Below are 14,692 nucleotides of genomic sequence, written 5' to 3' on the forward strand. Positions count from 1 at the left end.
ATAGAAATAGCTACCTAAACTTAATTACTAAAATATCTTTCCCATTAAAAAATCAGCTCACTAGTTGGAAATAAAATGTATTAATTAACATAAAAGGTTTAACATGACTGTAATTTTTCTGTCGGATTCGCGATGTCTAGTTTATTTTCGTTGCATTTCAACGTCCTTCAACCAGAAACAACACATGCAGATTTGTGAATAATTACTGGCTGACTTATTAACCAGTGCGCACTATTGGTTGACTACACGTTGGCTGTCGAAACTAAAGATGTAGGTACCCTATTTTACAGAGGGTCTCACCTCCACTCCTGGTCCACGATTTTAGTCTGTTTCATTCAACACATTTCGTAGATATTGGAATCATGAAAGGATGATAAAAAAACACTATATAAAAAAATGGGGCGGCATTTTAGTGCTGCCTAGGGGCGAGATTTTATCTAGGGACGTCACTGGGACCATATACCCAGATATTCAGCACGTTCTGTATTGTATAGCGATGAAGACCTGACCTGCAGCTAAGTGATTGCGATTTTTCTTGCGAGGATTGTTGGTGTCCGTTTGTGTCTTGTCTTTTAACCATAATATTAAAGCAGCGTTCGAAATAGAATATTTTACAAACGATAGTTTATCTCGATAGCTCGATAGTTTTAGCAAAATATTAACATAAATATCTAATTGTATGTCTATTTTATAAAAATAAGTGTCTACGATTTTTTATAATATCACACATCTAGCTCAGACAGTAAAATACATATTTCCACGAGACGGAGAGATAATTTTTGTGATTTTTTGAACCGGAATGGCGCTACAGTCCATTTCGAGCCCTGTATTAAAGCAAACATCGAGTGGTTGCACCAGTTCATGAGTCATGGATCTTCTACCACCGCATGCCTTCGCGTCGTAGAATACTGAGACGAGAAGGCCAATCCGTTGAGAAGACTATTCGATGACCAAATCACACGATCCTCAGGTATGAGGTCCTGACAAAGAAGAAGTAATATTCCATTCACCGGAGTAATTTGCAAATTTTCTTTCTTCCCCCCCCCCCCACATTCTGTAAATAATTTCAATGTTAAAGTTGGTTTATTAAAGGTTTTTACTTACTTTCTTCGAGATTGTCGAGGAGGCGACTGTTACGGCTACGGGGTTCCTACTAATTCGTGGGTCCTGGATTATAGCATCTTTAGCATTGTGGAAGAAGTCAATCGAAGGGTGTATCTAAAATCAAAAAATAATCTCTAAAATAAACTTACAATAAATTAACAAATAACGTTATAAAATGCGTTAATTAACGGCCCACGTGCTCGTTGTAGGTCAAAATTGAGTTTTTATTGTATTTTCAAACCATGATCCTGGACACTCCTTAAACGTTATAGATAATCTATTTATATAATTTTGAAGCCTTATTATCCTTATAGTTATTCTAAACATTTGATGACTGCATAAAGTATTTTTGTTACATAAAATAGTATTCTTTTAAACCTCTCGCTCTAATGTTTTAGAATATAGTCATATTTCGGTACATAAATGTGCAGTGGTGTTAAGATTTTTTACATTTATTAATTTTTAAACGCATTTATAAAACTATTAGTATAATTTATTATGAGATAATTTTTGTAAAATATTTACGATAAAAAATTATATTGAAAATCTCTGTGATCCCAAATTTGACAAGAATTAGGCATTTTATTATTCAAAAAATCGGCAAGATTAACACATTTGAAGATGATTCTAAAGATATTTATTATAGCTATGACTTTGACCATTCAAGTGTGATAAAAATCTTATGAATAATGATTGCTTTATAATAATTATTGACCTAAGAGGTAGTGATTTTTTGAAATACGCCATTTCTTTTGTCATTCCCCAGTGGTTAAGCTACAACATACGGCCGTAGCCATAAATTGACAATTATAATTGAAGTAGGGAGTAAAATTATATTGACGCGCGTGTTTGAACATGTACCGTTTAAAAAAATTTAAAAAAAATCTGTTATGTACATGTTCAAACACGCGCGTTAACATAATTTTACTCCCTACTTTAATTATAGTATGTCAATTAATGGCTACGGCCGTATGTTGTAGCTTAAATACTGGGGAATGCCAAAAGAAAAGGCGTATTTCAGAAAAACACTACCTTATTATTAGGTCAATAATTATTATAAAGCAAACATTATTCATAAGATGTTTATCACACTTGAATGGTCAAAGACATAGCTTATAATAAGTATCTTTAGAATCATCTTCAAATGTGTTAATCTTGCCGAATTTGGAATAATAAAATGCATAATTCTTGTCAAATTTGGGATCACAGAGATTATCAATATAATTTTTTATCGTGAATATTTTACAAAAATTATCTCGTAATAAATTATACTAATGGTTTTATAAATGCGTCTAAAAATTAATAAATGTAAAAAATCTTAACACCACTGCACAGTTATGTACCGAAATATGACTATATTCTAAAACATTAGAGCGAGAGGTTTAAAAGAATACTATTTTATGTAATAAAAATACTATATGCAGTCATCAAATGTTTAAAATAAATATAAAGGATAATAAGGCTTTAAAATTATATAAATAGATTATCTATAGCGTTTAAGGTATGTCCAGAATCATGCTTTGAAAATAGAAAAAAAGCACCATTTTGACCCACGCTGAGCACGTCCGCCCTTAAGAAGAATCGCTAATAATAATGACATTTAAATTTGTATTTATAAATATATGTCTTTTATAAACAGTTTATAATTATGTATGTTTTATTTTGATTTCAATTTTTCTTATGTTTTTTTTATAATATAATTTATAATATGTTGTGTTTTTATTAAAAAAGTTTGAAAGTTTTTTTTGGTTCTTTTTAATGTATATAATAAAACATAACACATTGCATGAATATAATAAATAAATAAATTAATATAAGTATATAATATATAAAAATAATAAATTGCGCGCTAGAGTCCTGCTCGCTAAGGTCGCCACCTTTAGCGGCACCTTTTTTCCGAAGCAAGAGCCGTGTTACCTACCCACCATGGAAAACCGTCTACAGAATGACAACATTTGGTGCACTCGTAACAATAATAAGGTAGTACATGCGGATTATCTCGTACTATTAAACCTGCAAATCAAACCTTTCTGACAAAAAAACTTTTTCATGCAATATATGACCCGAAAAATGCTATTTCAACAGGTTCCCATGAGCTGAGATATGTGTTGATTTATTTAACATCTCGGTCAACGCCACTCGCCATAATTCTTGTGACACGATGGAGGATGGAGAAATATGAAATCAAAGTATAACATAAATAAGTCAACCCCTACCTATAAATGGTTATGAATGTTATCATCTATTAAACGAAACGATATAAATATTATGTAGTTAAATACATATGGCCCAGTCGTCAACTACGCTGTTTGGAAATTATAATGTTTGAGATTTTCACGATTGTATGTTTATCGTAATATATTTGGAAATTGGTTATTGTTGCTGCGTGGTTGAATAAAGATACTATTTTGAACAGTTGTTTAACATAATACAAACAAAATATAATTATTGCTTACTTAAAACGCCTGAAAGTTAATGGACGATGGATCTTTCTTTTGAACACTTGCGAAGAAGAGACAAAGAACACAAATTTCGTAAAATTCGTTGCAATACTTCAATGAACACTCACAAAGGTAACTATAAAGTAACACAGAATTTAAGTTTTTAGTTTTCAAGACGAAGAAATACTATTTTTTCAGCAAGCAAGAAAAGGCCGCCATTCAAACGAATCCACTGAAAAGATAGAGACAGTACTGCCAACTGCCGTTTACAAAAATATCTCGCAACGGCGGTACCATAACCAATAACCAAGGACAAGGGTTATTGTATACCACTTGTGGTTAATGATAAATAAATGCTATAATATTTAAATCCAATAAAATTAATGGTCTATTAGGTTCAATATTTCAATCCAATGAATGCGATACCTACACAATACTGACAATAATGTGTTCATCGGATTTTAAAGATATTTAATATTTTTTCTCATGAAATAAGTTCATCACCAACAGTGCAAAAAGCTCGTGAAATACGTTAAATTTACAAAGTTTTACATTAATTGAACGATAAAGTTTCAGATAAAAAATATGAATCAGGCAAAGAGATTGGAATCAGGGATATTACGAGATGGAATAGGTACCTACCTAGGCAGGTAAATAAAATTTGCAATGGGAATTCGGAGCAAGGAGGTAACTAGTGTCATTTCTCTAACTTCAGGCTGGCAGCCTAGCATCCTCATCCTGTGCCATTAACAGTATCGACTATCGAGTGGCAACACTAGTTTCAATAGTTTTAAGTTGGGATCATGTTGGGACATACTGTTTGTGGTACATAACCTCTTATACAATAACTTTTATTACAAAACAGGATAATTAAACAGTATTCATATATTTTGACAATCTAATGATATATTTGAAAAGATATAAAAAAATTCTACTGCGTTTTGAATGGCTTCATCTGGCAACGCTGACCCCTGTTTGAATACTTTCAAATTTTGAGTGCGTGTAAAATTAATAATTGATTCTTGGTGTTTTGATTGAAATATATTTTTATAATTATTCGCAAGATGGAACCTTCCGATGAACCTGTCGTTCGTGTGGTGAGAAACTCTATATAATTTGACTTTCATTCGCATAGCCGACCCAAAACATTACCTGTTCATATTATTATCTATCATTGATCAATATTTATAGTATTTACTATGTTATGTTTGTTATTCATAAAGAAGTATGCAGGAAAAGAATCACAAGTCATTAGCATTTGTTTACATTATTTTTTCTTAATTTTCATAAATTAGGGGTAAAGAAAGATACATTAGGTACTTCATAATATAGTTTTCGTAATTAAGGTCTTTTGAGACCAAAAACCTAACAAAACCTACTGTTTTTCAGTAGATTGTATTAGGATTTGGTTTTGTTTTTGGTCTCAAAACACTTCAACCACAAAAATGATAGTAAAGTACTGTATCTTTACCATTTGGTTAAAAGTAATTATGCTTTGAATAAATATTGCGCGATCATATTAGTATTGCATTGTCAATATGCGTATTTACTTATATTTAGGAATGCATCATTATTATTAACATACTTTATTAATTAATGTTTACAAGTGTTCTTCAACCGGCGGTCTGCAAGAATTTATTCCTAATCCGCGAAAGTTTTCACCGTGCTTTCAACCAACTATACCGCTACACGATTCAGGGAAATTTCCACTAGATAGTGCTGGCGTTGCCATGTCTACTGAAATTTCAGTAGATCTACTGATATTTTTGATTTTCTTTGAAAACCAAGAAATCTACTGATGCTAATTAAACCACATATATCAAATTTGTTTACAAAGAAGCAGCCGCAGATGTCACACTAAAGCCTCAATTACATTGAGCTTCTTTACGAGCTGTTTATTGACGAATTTACAATTTGCCTGTAAAGTCGCCCAGTGTAATCATCGAATAAGTTAATAAGCAGGTTGTAAACACTCTACCGAGAAAAGTTGAAAGCCGGTTAACTTTACACGCTACACGCCGGCGTGTGGGTCTACTGCGTCTGCGCAGTAGAGCGCAGTACCAACCTCCCGGTAAAAAAACGAACTACGTTCCGTCAAAATAGTCGCTGGCTTGTGGCTTCTCAGCGAATGGAAAGTTTTGTGTGTAATCATCAAATCGCAGTACCTAGCTGAATCGCCCGCTTTTAAATTCGCCAATAAACAGCTCCTAAAGAAGCTCAATGTAATTGAAGCTTAACCAAAAAATGTAATTTTATAACAAGATTTAATAAATAAAATTTTATCTATATTGGTTTTTATTTCTGGCTGATACCATTCCCTGATATATTTCTCTTATTTTCACTGGGCTGCGGGTGTTACAAGGTTGAAGAAAACTGGTTTACACTGCATTTAAATTCAAATAATTATTTTGATTAATTTAATGATAATATTATACTCTCTTCATCGATTATGAATAAATACATCACCATAACTGGCATGATATTTAATTATGATGCCTTTCCAAAGGTCATATCTATTGTAGATGATAATATTACAGTGTGTGTATTCATAATAAATATTATGTCAATGAGTTTGAACAATGCTAGATGTGGCATTGATTTATGTTTATATATCCTATTATTAAATGATTTGTACTATTGCCTATATCAGTGATGGCGAACCTATGGCAGGCGAGATGATTTTACCTATTTTTTTAATTATTGTACCTACAATAATTTAAAAAAAAATGCAAAAAAGGTCTACAAATTAATATAAGTAAATGATAATATAAAAAAATAATGACGACATAGCCATGCGTATTTTCTTCGGTTTTTAATATTATTTCTACCAACGATCTTTGCAAATCGATGCGCAAACGGAAACGACGAAATTCATGCATAAATGACGGATCGCATTGTATAAAAAATAGCAGGCAAATACTCTTCAAGAATAAGCATTACGTTTAATGTAAATATATAATTGCATAATTCGTAGGTTTTATGCGTTACATAATATTACAGCACAGACCTCATCAGGTGACAAGGGAAGCCTCGCCACGACCCTCTGGTTTTGATCGATTTACAATGCTTTGAGACCAACCGGGAAATTAAAAATAAAAATATTCAACCAACCAACCTGATGAAATTTATCGGCAGTCATTCAAATAATATAAACAGCTGCTTGTTTTTTTGCAGCATGAAAGAAGCTTGGTTAAAATGCTTCCACGATCTCTTTGAAAATTTTGATAATGAGGAAAAAATTATTCAAAGAATAAAAGATATGCCTTTTAATAGTATTGTTTTTTCACATTTTTTCAAATAAAAAAAAACTGCTCGGCACACCAGACAGTCGAAAAATAATATTTAGAAAATTTTGGCACGCGTATGTAAAAAAGTTCGCCAACCCTGGCCTATACGAATAAAAATGATTATGTAGTTTGCTTCGTATTTTTCAATAAATGCATTAAAATTTCTTTGGCAAACGTAGGTGTGTATCAGTGCCATGCGATCCATAAGTGCTAGAGATGCAGAGTATCCCCAGAAATATTCGATACATTAAGTTCAGTAGAATCTCAATATAGCGGACTTTGGATATAACTGACAAAATATTCGGTCAAATGTGAAACTTGTTAATATTATACATGTTTAAATCCAAGTTTCACCGCTTGTAAACAATGTTCTGCGCATGATAATCACGTCATACCACTCGAATTCGAGTCATAATGCAGTCCTGCTCGCAGTATAATTTGTTTACTCGAAAGGAATGAATGCATTTATTACTCCATTCAATAAGTTTACAGTGGTTAGAAGTAGATGAAGGTGACTCTGGGTAGGATTACCGACAGTAAGCGCATCACAACCAACATTAACGTCGGTTCACAACAGGTGTGTCTGGAATTATCATCCGAAGACGAATAAACAGGATATCGTTTGTGTTATTATATAACCGACTTTCGACTTTCGACTTTAACGGACACCCTCTCACCTTTGTTCATTATATCGAGGTTCTACTGTACTATATAATATATGAGGTGTTAATTGCACAATTCGTTGTCACAATTTATCTGAAAGTTCTGAACTATAGATTGCTTGAAACTTCCACAATTATTGTTTATTATTATTCACATTCTATCAGTGGCGAACGGTGGAGGTAAGCTGTGGAGATCTGACATAAATAGTGCACACTAAACTTTCTCAGTCATACTTATTTGTTTTGTGTGAACCACAAATACAAATTGCAGATGGTGCTGGTTTGTTTTTAAATTTCAAATAAACCCTAACCTAAACCAAACCATCATTGTGAAGGTAGGTGTAGAAATCCGACAAAAATTGTGATTGAATGATGAATTGTCAGTCCATACTTCATTGTTTTAATTGAATTAAGAGTAACAAAATGCAGTGTGGGCTTTTTTTTTTTAATTCATTTTACCTCTGGAATATCTAAAATTATGTTTGATTTAATGGCATGATTTTTGGTATTTTATGGATGTACGAATATTTTTTGACTATTATCTATTATGTCTTGGTTTAATTGAATTTTTAAAATTAACCAACACTATCTGTAATGTGTAGTCTTAGTTCAATGAAAATTAATACGTATGACTAACAAAGTTTGGTGTGCACTAATTATGCCGGATCAGAACAGCCTACCTCCACCCTTCACCAATCCATGCTATGTTATGAATATTACATAAATTAATCTCTGGCATTCCGCAATACCATACAGCATAATATACGCCATAGACCATACTATTCACACATCATCAGCTGTTTGCCGTGATTAAAATATGTAGTTGCATATCCTATGTAACAAATATTATGTATATTCAGGATATCCTACGAACAGCATGATCTGTTGGAGGAAGGTGAATTATGGGTAATCGAAAAGAATATTACAATTTTGGACCCATTCATTTTTATCCATTATTACATACTTATCGACTACTTAAGGGGGGACATGCTCAGCGTAGATCAAAATGGAGCTTTTGTTCTATTTTTAAAGCATGATCCTGGACATACCTTAAACGTTGTAGACAATCTATTTATATAATTTTGAAGCCTTATTATCCGTTATATTTATTTTAAACATTTGATGACTGCATAAAGTATTTTTGTTACATAAAATAGTATTCTTTTAAACCTCTCGCTCTAATGTTTTAGAATATAGTCATAATTCAGTACATCCATATGCAGTGGTGTTAAGATTTTTTACATTTATTAATTTTTAAACGCATTTATAAAACCATTAGTATAATTTATGTCGACATTATTATAGTGAAATATTTACGATAAAAATTATATTGATAATCTCTGTGATCCCAAATTTGACAAGAATTAGGCATTTTATTATTCAAAAAATGGGCAATATTAACACATTTGAAGATAATTCTAAAGATACTAAGTATAAGCTATGTCTTTGACCATTCAAATATGATAAACATCATACGAATAATGATTGTTTTAAAATACATATTGACCTAAGGATAAGGTAGTATTTTTTTTAAATACGCCATTTCTATTGGCATTTCCCAGTGGTTAAGCTACAACATACGGCCGTAGCCATAAATTGACAAACGATAAATGAAGTAGGGAGTAAGATCATGTTAAAGCACATGTTTGAACATGTACCTTTTTAAAAAAATAGATTTTTTTTCAGTTATCCACATTCCAATGTACTTCCATGTAGCGGAGGTACTCAGCTACCCACTAACCAAATATTTTTCCGAAATTGATTTTTTCCCAGTCTCTCAAAAGGTTACCGACCACTGATGTAGATAGTGTTTGTTACTTTTTAAAATTCAATTAAACCCTAAATCCAAGTCATAGTCAAAAAATATTCATTTATTTATTAAATATATAAAATTATGCCATTAAACCATACACAATTTTAGATATTTTATAAATAGAAGAATATTTTTTATCGTCAATTTTAGTCTAGTATTCACTTATTAACATTATATTGTCTTAGGATAAAAAAAATTGAAACCTTAATAAACTAAATTTTAATATCCAGTTTATCGGCTATTTTCAAAATGTGTTTTCCGCTGTATTCCTGATAACCGAACAGTACCAATATAATGTATTAATAACGTAACTGGGGAATTAAATATGTAGCAAATTCACATTTTTTTTACAACAATTGTAAGTTTATCTTTGACTTGAGGGTGGAAGTAGTCCGCAGACAGTGCAATGTGTAGATAGCAGTTAAAACCTAAAAATTACAACATTTTAATAATTCAATATTTTTAATAATCAGCAAAACACTGCCGTGAGAACGGACATATGATCACCTCCCGCCGGCTGAAGAAATGCTTAAGTGCCGGGTGTCAGTTGTCCATCACAGGAATGAACGAGTAAACAGTGCATTCCTGTCATTGTGTCGTGTGAAATCCATTGTTGGACTGATAACGTTTGTACCTTAATCAAATTTCGCAGACAAAATCCCAGGAATCTATCCGCAATGTGGGAACAAAACAATAAATTTACCCACGCTGTGGATAGCATTTCCTTTGTCTACTTTCAATATAAAAACAGACGTGGCAATCCAACAAGAGATCAGTACCTTAAATTCGCTCGTCTTAATAACACGCCGCTCGCTTCAACGTTAAAATAACTTTTATCACAAACACTATCGTCGTAATCTAATTTATGAACTTTGTATTATTCAAGCTGTAAATTGAATCTGTAATTTGTGTTAAGGGATAATAAATTTGGGGAATTACTTTTATACGCATCAAAACCTTCTGATTTTATTCATCACCTACCCCTCATCACACCATCCCTTGCAACAGTGGTGACCCGTAAAGTAAAATTCAATTCATTCATTTTCATTTTACAGACTTCGTTTAATTTTTTTATTAACTACTATTTTACTGTGTTTGTGAGAGAATTATTTTTTTCGTTGGAGCTCGTTTTCCCGCGCAGTTTTCAACATCCGTTTTCCCGCGTTAATTTTCTTAAATTCACTTGCCTTGTCAAGATGCCCAATGGACAGTTCTCCAGCGGGTATGGCAGCAATGCCGGAGGAGAAACGACAACACCAGCACCAGCCCAGCAGACCACACCTCAGATCAGCCGCGTGGCAGTGAGGATCCCACCATTCTGTCCAGAAGACCCGGAAATGTGGTTCTGCATGGTGGAGCGAAGCTTCGAAGCAGCTGGCGTCACGACTGACGCGACCAAATTTGGATACATCCTGGGAGCTTTGGAATCTCGTTACGCTTCAGAGGTTCGAGACATCATCCTTAACCCACCTCGTGAAGGAGCCTACGAGCACCTCAGGACGGAGCTGACGAGAAGGCTGAGCTCTACCCAGGAGCAGAAGACCAGACGACTACTGGAGCACGAGGAAGTTGGTGATCGCAAACCATCACAGTTCTTGCGCCACCTACGTTCTCTCGCAGGAGCAGCCGTTACTGATGACATCCTACGCACGCTTTGGATGGGTCGCTTACCACATACCATGCAATTGGTACTGGCGACACAGAAGGACGCGGATCTCAACAAGGTTGCAGACCTAGCTGACGCCATGGCAGATTCCACATCAAAGGCATCCATTGCTGAAACCACGATGGAAGACCTGTGCGGCATCAGCAAGCTGGTGATCACCTTGCGGGAGGAAATCTCAACTCTTCGCGAGGAGTAATGACCCCTACAGGACCCCCCTTCCAGTAATCCGAGTGGAGGATTGCGATACAGGAAGATGTTGAAGAGGGTGTTGACTGGCTGCTGGTGATGGGTTGATGTGAAGATCTGGTCGTGTGTTGTCTTTATTCGGTACAGCGCTCGCGTTTCGTGGATCAGACTGTACTGACAAATTCAGAGTAGTATTTTGCTGAGAGTGCGTCTCTTGTTCATTGCTTAGCACATTAACATTGCCTGTATGTTAAATTGTGCTTACAATCATAATTTTGAAAATAATATTTGTCATTTGAGATGCTTGATGTAGGTCAGGTTTGACTGTTGTGAAACATGATACTCGCACTGGTTTAATTCGGTTGTTTCATAACACTGTATTTGTTTGCAGGTGTCGAATTGCTTCGTTTTCATGTTTTGAAATTGTAACTCATCTGGCTCGCTTAGATTTCCCTTGATGTTTGTGATAGTGATGTATTTACTTTTATTGAGAGTTGTAAAAGTCATTGACCTAACGTAGGTAGTATGAAAATAGCATTAAGTTATAATGCAGAAGCTGGGGTTGTGACTTGAATTATTTGATAGAGTGTCCAATGTAGTTAGGCTTGTAAGTTCAACCAAGGTATTTTGTTTGCTGGCCAACAGAAAACATTAAGTACGAGGGAATATGTCATTCGGCTGCTCGTAAGATGAATTCTTCTGGCGTTTCCGACTTGCAATGTGTGCAGAAGTGTGGAAATGGTAGCTTAGCTTGTGAGTGGGTCTACAGGGCTAAGAGAGATATAAGCTGTCGAGGGCATTTCGCGTGTACCTTCGGACGAGCTTAGAAGCTGCCCTGTTAGTACATATAGTATGTATGTACGTAACAGGCACAGTGGGTAGTTCAAAAGTGCGTTATTGAAACTACGAAGGGTTGAAAAATGGTTGGTTGAGTTTTGTGAAGTCTAAAGTTGGAGTATCAAAGGTGCCTTAAACAATTACCAATAGTCAGGAATCTATCTAGTGTTAAGAATAGATCCTTCAAGTAAAAATGTCTTGGTGACAGAAGTCAAGGGTTGCTGCTTCTAAGTGTAACTAGAAATGCTAATTTCGTGGTGTGTACCTATATATGAATGTGTGTAGGAAAACCTTGAGCTTGCCTGAGCGGAGTTAACATGTCATGTGCGTGCAGCTGGCGGATGATGATGGCCAAAGCGGGTTGCTCTGCGCCGTCCGTCGTGCCGCTGGTGATGCGCTGGTCAGCTGCTGGCTGCACCGGAACTGCCTCCTCCTGATTTGCTGCGAGGTCCACGGTGCTTCGGTGATTTGGCTGCGCTGGCGGTTGGATGAATGTGGCTGATGAGTGCAAGGATGAGAATCCTTGGTGGCTTGGTGGTCTGCGTGGTCCGGTGTCTCGTTCGACGTGTTAGGACTCTGAAGTGGGCAGAATCTGATTGGATTATTGTGGCTGGCCTCTGATGGCGAAGACGGATTGTCGAAATCGTGGAAGCTGTCATCGAACCAAGGAATTGGTAGTGCCATTAGCGTGCACTGTAGTAGATCCTGGTGTGTTGTAGTTGTCTGTATGTGTCCAGATGATGCGTCTTCTTCCATGGTGAGTTCGGCTGAGGCTGATCTGATGATGATGATGGCCATTGTCGTGTCAAAGGTTTGCAGAACTGCGTTATAGTTGAACGCGTTGGCTGAGCGCGGAGATGGCGTTATAGTTAAACGCGGTAAACAGCACGAACAGCACGGCCCGATCGACTCGCAATCCCCAGAAAACGCAGCGTGAACATGATAAAAATTATAAAACGGAGTCTGCAAAATTAAATGAGTTGAATTGAATGAATTTAATTTTTACACCACTTATGGGTGTGTCGAGGGTCACCAATATCAGAAGTGAAATGTGGATGACCAATATCAATTTAATTATTACAGATAAATTTACCGATTATAATTTAGCAGAATGAAAGCAGTTTCTAGCTACCTGCTATGGACAAATTGCAAAAAGCACATCACCAAGAGAGTCATCAAGGACATGAGAGCAGACGTCCCGGGATGCAGACCACCGCAGCATCCACCGAGACAGATCTGATTGGACCTTCAAGCGACCACCTCTACCTACTTTCATCGCGATTTGCGTGCCGCATTTCGCTGGAAGGGGGGTATGAGGGTGGAAGTAGTCCGCAGACAGTGCAATGTGTAGATAGCAGTTAAAACCTAAAAATTACAACATTTTAATAATTCAATATTTTTAATAATCAGCAAAACACTGCCGTGAGAACGGACATATGATCACCTCCCGCCGGCTGAAGAAATGCTTAAGTGCCGGGTGTCAGTTGTCCATCACAGGAATGAACGAGTAAACAGTGCATTCCTGTCATTGTGTCGTGTGAAATCCATTGTTGGACTGATAACGTTTGTACCTTAATCAAATTTCGCAGACAAAATCCCAGGAATCTATCCGCAATGTGGGAACAAAACAATAAATTTACCCACGCTGTGGATAGCATTTCCTTTGTCTACTTTCAATATAAAAACAGACGTGGCAATCCAACAAGAGATCAGTACCTTAAATTCGCTCGTCTTAATAACACGCCGCTCGCTTCAACGTTAAAATAACTTTTATCACAAACACTATCGTCGTAATCTAATTTATGAACTTTGTATTATTCAAGCTGTAAATTGAATCTGTAATTTGTGTTAAGGGATAATAAATTTGGGGAATTACTTTTATACGCATCAAAACCTTCTGATTTTATTCATCACCTACCCCTCATCACACCATCCCTTGCAACAGACTTAAAAAAAAAACATTTTAATGTTTTCAGATACATATTTATTAATTAAGGTGATGTCTCTAGGTAAAGTTGTTATCGAAAAATAGTTAGAAAAGTTTAATAATCGGTAAATATATATTCAAAAGTAATGAGAAAAATAAAATAAAAAATTGAAGAAAAATGAGTGATCTGTGCGTCAAAGTCGAAACGAATCTCAAGATATAGGAAATTCCTGATAATAAATGTGTTTCGGGCCGCACATAAAAGCTTAAAGGGCCACAGGTTGAGTATCGCTGTTCTAAAACATTAGATCGAGAGGTTTAAAAGAATACTATTTTATGTAATGAAAATACTTTATACAGTCATCAAATGTTAAAAATAAATATAAAGGATAATAAGGTTTCAAAATTATATATATAGATGATCTACAACGTTTAAAGAATGTCCAGGGTTATGCTCCGAAAATACCATAAAATCTTCATTTTGACCTACGTTGGGCATGTGGGGCCTTAATGTTTGTTAATAATTCTTTCGAGTTAGGTTTTTAAGATATGTTTGAATACTAGCTAATTTTGACGTATTTAGATAAGACACACATTGCTTAATTGGTAAATCACATTGGTGTAAATCCAGGTTCGAGTTCGCCGGGTGTCATATTTTTTTCTAATTGGTGTTTATAATATTATCAGCAGATTTTGTTTTTATGAGAAATGGATTTTAGCCACTTGTTCAACCTATTTGGGTCATACTCTGGGTCCAAACACATATTGA

The 14,692-nt window shown here is 35.0% G+C and overlaps 1 protein-coding gene across 1 annotated transcript in view; it reads left to right on the forward strand.

Annotated features, from left to right (window-relative positions):
* Positions 1–4,329: 4,329 nt before the first annotated feature.
* The window catches only part of LOC147079781 (lysosomal proton-coupled steroid conjugate and bile acid symporter SLC46A3), a 32,984-nt gene continuing 22,621 nt past the window's right edge, over positions 4,330–14,692 (forward strand). The window contains exon 1 of the mRNA XM_085944124.1: positions 4,330–4,642. Within this exon, the coding sequence (XP_085800250.1) occupies positions 4,610–4,642 (33 nt within the window). The 5' untranslated portion in view covers positions 4,330–4,609. The remainder of the gene's footprint in view (positions 4,643–14,692) is intronic.

This window comes from Rhyacophila brunnea, unplaced genomic scaffold (genome assembly GCF_057557595.1).
Source record: "Rhyacophila brunnea isolate RB1 unplaced genomic scaffold, BYU_Rbru_1.0 scaffold_1, whole genome shotgun sequence".
Lineage (NCBI taxonomy): Eukaryota > Metazoa > Arthropoda > Insecta > Trichoptera > Rhyacophilidae > Rhyacophila > Rhyacophila brunnea.